General features: G+C 29.7%; 2 protein-coding genes and 1 non-coding gene across 4 annotated transcripts; all 3 read right to left on the bottom strand.

The window, feature by feature from the left end:
* Positions 1–415: 415 nt before the first annotated feature.
* Positions 416–4,977, bottom strand: LOC108485726 (uncharacterized). 2 transcript variants are annotated; one of them, XM_017789571.2, is made up of 9 exons: positions 4,560–4,977; positions 4,337–4,465; positions 2,332–2,635; positions 1,822–2,242; positions 1,644–1,743; positions 1,474–1,533; positions 1,264–1,347; positions 975–1,082; positions 416–900 (listed from the first exon to the last, which is right to left on the bottom strand). In XM_017789571.2, exons 1-9 carry the CDS (start codon positions 4,626–4,628, stop codon positions 583–585), a joined length of 1,593 nt encoding a protein of 530 aa, XP_017645060.1. In that variant the 5' UTR covers positions 4,629–4,977; the 3' UTR covers positions 416–582. The 2 variants fall into 2 exon arrangements, with proteins under 2 accessions (XP_017645060.1, XP_017645061.1); XM_017789572.2 differs by having other exon boundaries at positions 1,822–2,239.
* Positions 4,978–6,866: 1,889 nt separating this feature from the next.
* TRNAK-UUU (transfer RNA lysine (anticodon UUU)) lies at positions 6,867–6,939 on the bottom strand. Its single transcript has one exon. It is a non-coding gene; the product is annotated as a tRNA-Lys (tRNA).
* A 537-nt stretch (positions 6,940–7,476) lies between these two features.
* On the bottom strand, positions 7,477–11,181 carry LOC108484268 (serine/arginine-rich SC35-like splicing factor SCL30). The gene is made up of 8 exons (XM_017787993.2): positions 11,041–11,181; positions 10,307–10,513; positions 10,150–10,227; positions 8,650–8,814; positions 8,519–8,556; positions 8,243–8,321; positions 8,000–8,170; positions 7,477–7,830 (listed from the first exon to the last, which is right to left on the bottom strand). The coding sequence occupies exons 2-8, from the start codon at positions 10,501–10,503 to the stop codon at positions 7,701–7,703; spliced, it is 858 nt and encodes a 285-aa protein (XP_017643482.1). The 5' UTR covers positions 10,504–10,513; positions 11,041–11,181; the 3' UTR covers positions 7,477–7,700.
* Between the last annotated feature and the right edge of the window lie 436 nt (positions 11,182–11,617).

Raw genomic sequence — 11,617 nt, 5'->3', positions numbered from 1 at the left:
TATTTGTATGATTAAAATAAAATAATTATTAAATTAAATGAAATAATATTTTGTTTTCCTTATTTTAAAATTAATAATTTCATTTATTTTAAGCTTTTAATTAAAAATGTGTTTTATTTTATTAATTTATAATTAAATTTAAGTAATGTAAAAGTGAAAATTTTAACTTTAACCTTAATTTTTTATTTTAATCTTAAAACAAAATTTTTAGCTTGATTCCTACATATAGTAATCCAAAACAAAAAACCTCAATCCTTATACAAGTTTACACACATAAAACTTGCAAAATACATACACATATTAATATAATATAAAATTATTAATAGATCAAAATTTATATAAATATAAAATATTTAAAACCTTTCTCGTTAAAAGTCTAAAGAAATCTGAACAGATTGGCCAATTGGAGTACTAATTTAGGATAAGGAATTGCAATGGTTGAATTGCTTTTATTTTTAATTTTTTAATAATTTAATTAATTGAACCAATTGGATCAATTAAATAGTTTATCAAAATATACCTACAAAATATTAAAAAATAAATATACTCGAACTTAAAATCTGAATCCGAACAACATAATAATTAATTATAAGGGCAGGAAAGCAGATATCGGAACTCAGATTCATAATGCTGAACTTCAACCATTTTGGCAAACTGGTATTTAGATTCTTTGTTTAAACAATCCATAATGGATGTTTTCAAAGACCCAGAACGCGGCAATTGGCTATAAACCCATTCCACCAACGATTCCATGTCGTCCGCGAAATCTTTCATATGCCATTGCAGTAGCTTCGGCAATGAAACCTTCTTCTTGCTCGTAATTCCCACCGATGCTTCCAAATAATCAACTTTTGCTTTCCCCAGTTCGTTCACTACTTCATCCGCTGTATAGATCCTTAACTGCATTTTCATTTTCATTACTTTCATGTATCCAACACTAACATCCGAGTTCAAATAATATGAAAAAGACTTACTGCTGGTGAGGACCACGTGCCTCGGCACAGGGCGAAAGTTACATTGGGTTCTGGATACCCCAAACCATATGCACGTCTTAGTAGCATTTCTTTCTCATCCATTGGACCCTTCCAATGTCAAATCACATCAATGAAAAATCTGTTATAATTCGAATAGATTTTCGTTTTTTTTTTCTTAATTACATATTAAATTCACGATTGAATAGATACAATGAAATAAATATATATACACATATATATATATATATATGCAAGAGGTAAATTGTAAACAATGTGTATATTGACTCACATATTCTGATTCACATGGATGGCGAAGAATGAAGTGCTCAATGGCTAAAGCATTCAGTACTATACCGCCCACATTCAATGCAGCCTGCACCATCAAAGCCAAATGAATTTATAATTATTATTTATATTATAATTATGGATAATAGCTATATATATTAAAAAAAGAACACGAAACCACAAAATAATGGGCTGATAGTGATAACAAGTCTACCTTATTCATAAGTGCTAATAATTTCTCTTGTGTGGAAGGTAGCCCATGTTCAAGAAATACCTGAAATTGTGATTAAAGTATAATTAAGACATTTTGCTGCTTTTAATTTGATGATCATATTATTCTAAAATACATATATTTTTTTGAGTTTTAAATGTGTCTTACAGTACATGCATAATACAGGCATTGTAGATATTGATCCAAAATGCCAGCTTTTGCTTGTAGGTTAAGAATGTCAAGTCAACATTAGATAATCTATGCAACAATATCCTGTAAAACAATGGAATTATATTAAAGTAAAGTAAAAGGATTAAATTGTGAGAATCGTAGGGTTTAGGGCGTACATACCTCAACTTTCCAATTGGTGCTAAGCAATCAGAGAATCGAGTGAGATCGAAGGAATGTCTTGTGATTTGGATGAAGTTCTTGTAATCCCCAATATCTCTAAAAAGGCCATCAAATTCTGGGATTATACCGTAAGGATCAATGTTTGATGCATTTTGATTGAAGCCAAAAATGGGTGATTTGAAGTTAATCAATGAGTTCTTTGCCGAGTATCCTCTCGAAGCCATGCAAGAGAAGCTAAGCTTTGCTACAATGGCGGATCCTTCTTTATCTTGTGATCCCTGCTGGTTCAATTCAAGAAATATGCCTATTAAACATCTCACAAGTTCTTCCGACAGTTCATTTGGTTTGTCATTGATGATCGGGCATTGCTTTTGAATTCTCCATGTTTGTAATTTCTTTGATCGTTGATTAACTTCTCCTGCTAAAAAAAAAAAAAAACAAAGCTCTTAAAATTTGATCATGGATACCTTTAAATCATCATCATCATCATCATCATCATCATAAACTTACCAGTAGAGCATTGTGAGGAAGACAAGGTTAGGATATCTGAAGCAGAACCCATGGAGGCTCGCCTATGGCTTTTAATTCTCCTTTTTCTGAGGATATCATAATTTTGGGATCTGGTTCGTTGATTTAGATCATCGTCGTCATTTCTCGGTGGTTTGCATATGAGCTGATTCTGTTGTTGCCGGATTTTCCGTTGTTGGGTTAGTTTTTTCTCTTGATACAGTTCCATTTTCAGGTCATCGATTTTTCTCTCCAGCCAAACAATCTCTTCTTCAACCGTTGCTAGTTCAGCAAGAAGTGCCTGAACCTGACGTAAAATTTAAAAAGTACGTATACAATATTGGAAGTGTTAATTGCAATTTAGTGCGCATCAGTCAGGTCATTATAATTTGTTATAAATTAAATACTGCCATTAGTCCCTGTAATTTATGAAAGTTATAAATTTAGTCATTATACTTTAATTTGATATTTTTAGACTTTATACTTTTCAAATTTTAAAATTCTAATCCTCACTGAACGATAACTATCAAATTTATTAAGTTCTGCTATTTCCAAAACTAATATGTAGACATATTATCATATGTGTAATGCTATGTAGGTGTGTTATTTTCACATAGTACTCACTAAAAATTTCAATAAATGGATCAATGACTGTCATTTATGCCAAGATTTAAATTTTAAATTTCAAATTTCAAAAAGTATAAGGATTTAAAATGATTCAATTAGAGGATATGAATTAAATCTATGCCTGTATGTATACAAGACTTATAATTGAATTTAACCAAATAGATTTAACTATTACTATTTGGGTTAGAACCAAAATTTCAAAAATACAAAAATTAAAATTAATCAATTCAAAAATATAAGAACTAAAATTGATCAAAATAAAATATAATTATTAAATCCTTAACTTTCACAAAATACAGGAACTTTCTGGGCCACTCCCACATATAGTTTTATATCCATATTTTATTTGAAAACTACTAATAAGTTGATCCATGTATATAAAATTATTTTAATTTTACACTTAGGTCTATCTTTCCCATATATATGGGTTATTATTAAAATATGATTAAAATATGATAAAAGTTTATGCACTTTTTATAAATTTGAAATTTAATAATTATATTTTTATTTTTAAGAATTTAGTGTTTTTACTTTTAAATTTTAAAATTCAAGTTTAACCCTTAATATTGATAAGATTATTTTGTTAAATTCAAGTTAAGTGAATTTTTTAATTTAAAATGTCACGCCAACAAATTTTAAAAAAATAATAGTATTAACAATTGAATTTGAATTTTAAAATCCATAAAATAAAGGAACCAAATTTCTAAAAATAAAATATAAAGATTAAATTCTAGATTTGTGACATATATATTTATTATAGATAAATAGATAGATATAGGTTGAAATCTAGTTTTAGTCTTTTATTATGTTGATATTTGATATTTAATCTCTCTATTTAAATTATATATTTTTATGAAATTTTAATTTTTTCTCTATTTTATAATATTATTAATTACTATATTCAAATGGATATTAACATTATTTAATTATTTACAATTTTTCTTTCAAACAATTTTATGTATTCGATTAAAATGAAAATTTATTATTAATTAAGGGTAATTGATTAAATTTTAATATTACTCTAACTGTATCATTAAATAATAATAAAAGAAATCCATATCATCAAGTATTATTAATTTTAACCTTCTAATAACATTATTAAAATATATTACCAAATTATGTGATTAAATTCTAAATTTTAAATAAAATAAAATGATAATTGCACCTATATATGATTTTAGTATATATGCTAAAAATATAAAAAATACATAAAATGTTTTAATAAGTAAAACAGATCGTTTTTTTCTGTATTTAAAATAAAAATGGATAAGGAATAGATGGATGGATGGATAAATCGGGTTTTAGTTCAACCATCCTAAATAAATTCTAGTGTACTGAATCTGAATCATCCATATGTGTGTATATACATAAATGCACTTACTTGAGGCGGAAGCAACGGTGGGAGCCATGGCGGCTGCTGCGACAATGACAGCGGCGAAGCCTCAAGCGCCCGCCGCAAAACCCTGTTCACTTCTTTCTCTTCATCTAATTCCGCTTGCAATTTATCGACCTGTTTGTCAACAAACACTCACTAGATCCTTAAGAATACTCCATTAATTCCTGCAATAACAAAAAAATTTAAATAATGGAGCTCAAATGCTTACCTCTTCTTGAAGCTCAATCTTCTTCTTCTTTTCCTCAGTTCGTTCCATCAAAAAATCTTCGAATTTCATCGTCTTCTTCAATAACACAGATTTCAGTTTTGAAATTCATCCAAGATAAAATCGATCTATATAGAAAGAGATTATATTCGGGATGACGCCATTAATGGAAGCGAAAAATTGGAGGGAAGAAGCGGTGGAGGTGATTGGGCGGTGAGTTGTAAAATGGATTTGAAGAGCATGGCCATCTCATGAATTTATTTAATTGTTGGAAAACTGGAAAGTTTATAAAATTGCAGACGTGAAGTCCATGAACAGTCAACACATTCGTGGCTTCAACTCTTTTTTTTAAAAAATAATTTAGTGTAATTATTTTAATCTAGTGTTTTGTTGGAAAATAATTAGAAAAGAAAAAGAAAATGGATTAGGAGAAATAGGAATTTTTCCAATGAGTTGAGCTATTATAACTGATTCATTAAATTGGTTGAAAAGTAAAACAAATTCATTATAAATTTTAATTAATTAATTTATTTTATAATTGAGAAAGAAACAAGATTTCGAGAGATCTAACCTAAATTTTTATACCTACAACACAATACTTTTGTTATAGGCTTAATATAAGTTTTATTATTATTTTTAGAGAATTTTTATTATTGTTTTGCTTTTATAATTTTTATTTAATTATTATTGCACGATAATTAAGAATTACTAGTTTAACAAGGAGTTATTCAATGACTAAATCCGTGGTTAATGAAAACTGAAAATTTAAACCTAAACATAGAATTAGCGTCTCAATTAAAAACTTAAATATAATGCCTTTGCTAATTTCAATAGGAGAAATAAGTAGAAAATTGCTTATTAATTAATAATGTAAGGAGAGATTTCCTTATACTTGTTTAAAATTTAAGTGGTTATATTTTAATAATTTAATTATCATATTCCATATTATTTTCATATGGATAATATGTTTGGCATAAATTAGAAAAATTTAACTATTTGTTTGATATTAATAACTTTTAACCGTTAATTATATATTTATATAGATAATGTTTTAGATTCAGATCAATTTAAAATTTATATGCATATTAATTACAAATATCTTAATAAATTCAATAGTTAAATTGTTAAATTGTTAATTATAAAATTACAAAAAATATAAAAACATAACTTTAATTTTACACAACCCTAAAATATGTTAACTAAATCAATTATGTTTTTATAGATTTTAGCTTAGGAATTTATGTTATTATTAGAATGCAAAATATATATAATACTTTTTAGAATACAATAAATTACTATTTAAAGACAGAATGGAGATTCTCTTCTTTCTTTTTGTTTAAGTAAATAAATCATATTTCAATTATGGTAATTAGTCAAATATTGGTGTGTTTTCTCTTTTAAAATGAAAGATTAGTTGAGACATGGCAAGGAATATATTAGGTAATATTGGATAAGATATGATTTATGGTAGTAAAAAGCCGGGATAAATTTTAAAATTACACACAAATTTTGATTCAGGGTGGGTTTGGATGGTTGGTGTGTTTATTTACGGTTAGTGTAAAAACAACGGTGACAGTAAAATTAAATGCTGTAGCGATACTGTAAAGTGAGATAAAAAGTAAGCTAAACACACTGCACCCCATCGCCCATCTAAACCCACTATTAATGTGCAATTGTATACATAAACTTTAATTTAGTGCAATTGTACATATGAAATTATGGTTCAAATGTACATTTGAAACTTTAATATTGATTTAATCATATACATTTAAAGAAACAAATACATCAATTTATTTTTATATTGAATAAATATAATTATTTATGTATACAATATATGAACATAAAATAATTTTATATTAATAATTGTGTTAATAATTTACAAGGACTGGATTAAATCACAATTTCATGTATATAATTGTACATTAAACTATAATTCATATATAATTTTGAGATTTATCTCTAAAAATAATATAAATTTATAAAAAATATAATATGAAATATATTCTTAAAAATTAAATTATATAAATATGAATTATTAATATATCTAACTTTATAGAGATATATATTTTAATATGAAACAGCAATAATAAGAATACATGAGAGAGAATGTTGACTTGAGTCGCTTTTTGAGTCAAGGGTGCGTTTGGTAGTTTTGTTTATTAATTGGTATTTATTTATTTATTTATGTGATGCGTCTAATCAGAAGTGCGTTTGGTAAAGCCGAAATGTTAGCTCCACAGATTCTTTTCTTGCATAAAGAAATTTCAAATAATGTGAAAAAAACAAAAAAAGGTCTAAAAATTCTAAAATCGCCGTCTGTGGGAATCGAACCCACGACCACGTGGTTAAAAGCCACGCGCTCTACCGGCTGAGCTAAGACGGCCGTTGATACTGCTCAGCTTATTAAAGGGTTTTTCTTAGTGTTAATTTTTGGCTAAGAGAAAATTATGAAGAAATATTAACTGAAATTACATGCATTTACTCATTAAATCAAGTACTTTGGTACAATAGGTAGCGTTAATTATATATAATATTAGACGAAAATTTAATGAGTTATGATAATCTACTATAAATATTTTTCTTAAAATGTATGGCTACCAAAAAAAAAAACTAGGTCTTTTAATAATTAAATTTAAATCAACATGTTTTATTGATTAAATAATAATTCATATTTAAATTATAAAAGTTTTGTTGGTTAAATGGTAATTCAATTGGCATAAATATTGTTACCAATGTAAGAAGACATAGATTCGAGTGCACTAAAATGCATTATCTTCTTATTTGTGGATTGAGAATGAATTACGAGTAATGAAAAGATTTTGATAATGGCATTTTAATTTATGTTAGGTAGGATTAACTTGAATAAAAATAAAATAAAATTTAAATTTAAATTTTATATTAAAAATTCAAGTAGATTGAGTAATCTGGAAATTGAAAGGGGTGTTTAATTTTTCTTAAAAAAAGCCGGAAAGATTGTTACAAATACATAAAATTCAAATTTAAATCCTCAAATTCCATGCAATCCATTCTCTTATCTCAAAATCCGACATAAACAAGCCTACTATTATAAAATCTACCATATGATAAATGCCATATTAAAAACCATAAGGTTAGCCCGCTTCTGCGGTCGATTATCGACTGCTTTTAACGGCTACGCCTAGGTGATGGGTCTGCCGACCTAGACCTGGACCCAGGCGGTGACCTTGATGCTCTACCAGGTGGCGATGGCCTCCGTGCAGCCCGTGGTGCTTCCTCAGATTCGTATGCAGACTTCCTACAAGTAGGTCAAAGGATAGATTCGATTTAAATTATGGGCTAAGTTGCGGACAATATGAATATCACAGTGGTTAACTACAGTAAATATCGGTCGTGTCGTGCCCGTAATAGGTCATTTCTTTGCATATATGGGGTGCCAGTTGAAATGGTGAAATAGACTGACTTACTCGCCATAGCCATTTCCACCAGCATTTTCATATCCTGGAGAATATGGTCCGGGATTGTAATCACCGCCACGACCTTGTGGAGGACCTCTTGGGGATCTTGGATGGTCTTCATGTCTTCTATCTGGTGAAACTGAATAGTTTCCTCTTCGTCTCGGAGCAGGGGAGTACGACCTGACAATACCAATATTTAACCATTGAATATTTGCTAACACTCAAGGTTCTGATGGCAATTTGACAGCTTACCTTGAGCGATATCGGCCTCTAGAACCTGAAGGACGGTGAGGGGAGCGCGTTGGAGATGCTGAACGAGACCGGGAACGCCCTAACACATCGTGTAAGGAACCGCAACGAATTAGTTTACTATCACATAGTGGAAAAAAATAAATGAATGATAATTTGCATATATCTGAAGCAAACTACCCATTTCACCACACTCGGGATCGGAAGTGAGTGTCAGATATGGATATGTATCTAACAAGGATGCTATGAAAACAGAATTTAATGTCCGTAATAACATACCATAATAAGATGATCGTCCCCCATATCCCGATGGTCCTCTGGAGAATTACATGCCATATAAATCTCCAAGCAAATGTAAGTAAAATAACAAAACACTGAGCACTTGAGAGAGAGAGAGAGAGAGAGATTACCTTTGCCTTGCTTTATGCCGCATCTCCTCTGGCCTTTTCCTTGATTCCGCAGCAACAACGACAGATATCTCTCTCCCACCAAATATCTTCCCATTCATGCGCCATTGAGCTTCGGCAGCATCATAAGAATCGACAAACTGCACAAACGCAAACCCTCGAGGAGCCCTGCAGAAAGCATACAGCTAGCCTTCACTTACGAATGCGAGTTAACAACAAGATGGGACGGGGATGTCGGAACTAGAATGTAATGTTACTTCTACATTGCCATCACTTTGTACACTTCACATCCAAATACGACTCCATATGTGGTCCAAATTTACATAAAAACGGGCTTAGTGGCTGACCTTTTCCCTTAATATTATCAAAGGCAACTTCAAAAGGAGCAAGTGAGTCGAAAAATCTTCACATGCTTGAAAATATAAGAAGCACTCAATATCAACAATTTTCCTCTAACTAAATATCTCTTCAAGTAGTCCTCAATTGGTCGGGGTCTCGTGAATCAATCTTCTTCCTCAAAAAAAACCTCTATTTGATTGTGTAATTATATAGTTTCGCTTCATAAAGGAACATTCTTCATATGATCATTACTCGTAAAATCCTCGGATTCATCAAATGTGGGGCTTCGGCTTGTTTTTTACTTCAAACCAATATACCCCCTGACAAACCAGTTCAAAATTGAATTCACTCCAGGTTAAAAAAAAGAAAAGAAAAGGAACACGAGTGTTTTAAGAAATAGCACGAAAAGCAATCCAAAGGAATTAACTTTGTTTATATGTACTGACCATACAATGACTAAAGATCTAAGAGGAGAATAAGAAAAAGACAGTACACGGTGAGCTATGGTAGTTTTAGCAATGGCCAAAGATAGAGAAAAGTCGGCTCCGATTTCTCATTCAATATAAAAAATGAGAACAATCTCAGCAGTTTTTGGCCTGGTCAACCCGTTTTATGAGATAGCAGGAAAAGCAATTCAAAGGAAGCGTACAAATGACATAAAATCTAACGCTAGAATACAAAAAAGTAGATGGCCACCTATCACAAAACTTCATAAAACCATCCATTTATACCACAAATTGCCGTTTTTATAGCTAGCAATTGCTAAAAAAGAAAAGGACAATCAGTTTATGGTCGGTTTATGCATAAATGTTTTACCAAGTATGGCAAGGATCTGATCATCAAATTTTCCGAACCAACCAACTTGGGTTTGACAGAAGAAAAAAACCATGAAGCTCAAGTTTAATCCCAATAAAACTAAACCAAACATAACCTAAATGCCTTAAAACAAAGATAAACTACAAAGAATGAATGTTACACCAGTTGTGGCAGGGAGTTGAATATCAAATTTTCTGAACAATCTCGGGCTTCGACTAAAAAAAACACGGAGTTCGTGCTTAATCTGGATAAAACTAAACTGAACATAACCTAAGATGCCTTAAACAATCATAAACTACAAAGAATAAACTTCCATTAGAACAATGCAAAGAAGAATGAAATACAAACCCTGTATAGTAATCTTTCGGAATATACACATCTCGAACAAGTCCGAATCTCTCGAATGGAATTCGAAGTTCTTCAGGTCTGCAAACAGTAATAAAACATAAACTAAAACAATTCATTTAACCAGCATTTGAAAAGGGGTTCATGATGAAATATTTACCTGCAATCCAAAGGAATGTTTCTAACCAAAAGGCTTCCATTATTCTGCTCCCTCCTTCTCCCATACCCTCCTCCGCCGCCGCCGCCGCCACCACTACCACCACCACCACCACCATAGCCCCTCCTTGGGGGACTCCTTTCTCTGCCTCCGTAACCTCTCCTTGGTGGACTATAGTATTGAGGACTGTATCTCCTCATTCCAAAAACCCTGCAAAAAAAAAAAAGTACATGAACTTCACATATATGATTTTCAAATAAGTAAATAAAATTTTACCCATCAAACTACATGAAATCCTTGTTATTTTCTCATTTTAAGATGATCCAAGAAAAAAATTAAAATTATACAGTTAACTTTATTTTATTTAATGAAAGAAAGATAGATTATTTGCTTATTATTTTTAACAGAATCAAAGTTAAAATTTCGTTTTTAAAAAAAAAAATCCACAAAAAGGGTAATTTCTTTTTACTCAAAAAATAACCCAGACAAATAACGAATTTGAAAAAAAAGGAAAAAAAACACTTTCTGTTTGGTTGATGAGAAAAACCAATGAAAAGAAAATCTTAACTATGAGCATTAACTGGGTTGAACCTCAACAATACCTTAAAATTAAATTTATATATAATAAAAACAATAAACGTTAGCCAAATATAGCCTAAAAATCATACCCAAATCTTGAAATTGAAAAAAATAAGGTAAAATTTTTAGATTAGGAAGAAAATAAAATGAAAGATTACCTGAAATGAAAATTTGAAAGAGAGACAAAAAAAGAGGACAAAGATTTTTGGTTTGAGTCTTTGAACTTAGATCTGAACTCCAAAGTACTATGTTATGTTATAATAATGTTAATGTTATTTCCACGTGCTTTTTTTTTTTCAAATCAGATTTGGACCGCAGTGTTGGGCTCGGCTCTTCCACAGTTCGACCCTAAACCCAGTTAGAAATTAATTCTTTTTTGGTAAAAAAACCTCTTATGGTTGTCTTAAATTTGAAATTTGACAAATTGGTCCCTATAAAAAAATGAGATCAATTTATGCCCCGTCAATTTTAAAAGTAAAAGATTAAAGAGAATTAATCACAGCGTTCGTGTTTTTCTTCAATTATATATGATTTTGATTGGTATAGTAATAAATTTAGCTCTTAATATCTATAACTTTTATCAATTTAGTTTTGATTTAATAAATTTAACCAACACCATTTACACATTCTATCAAATTAATCACGATTTAAAATTAATCCATAATATTTACTCATTTTATCAACATGTACACAAAATATATAAACACTGATAATTAAATTTAGTATTATATCAAT

The sequence above is a fragment of the Gossypium arboreum genome, chromosome 6 (assembly GCF_025698485.1).
Source record: "Gossypium arboreum isolate Shixiya-1 chromosome 6, ASM2569848v2, whole genome shotgun sequence".
Lineage (NCBI taxonomy): Eukaryota > Viridiplantae > Streptophyta > Magnoliopsida > Malvales > Malvaceae > Gossypium > Gossypium arboreum.
Note: the sequence above shows the minus strand (reverse complement) of the source record. Positions and strands in the feature narration are given on the sequence as shown.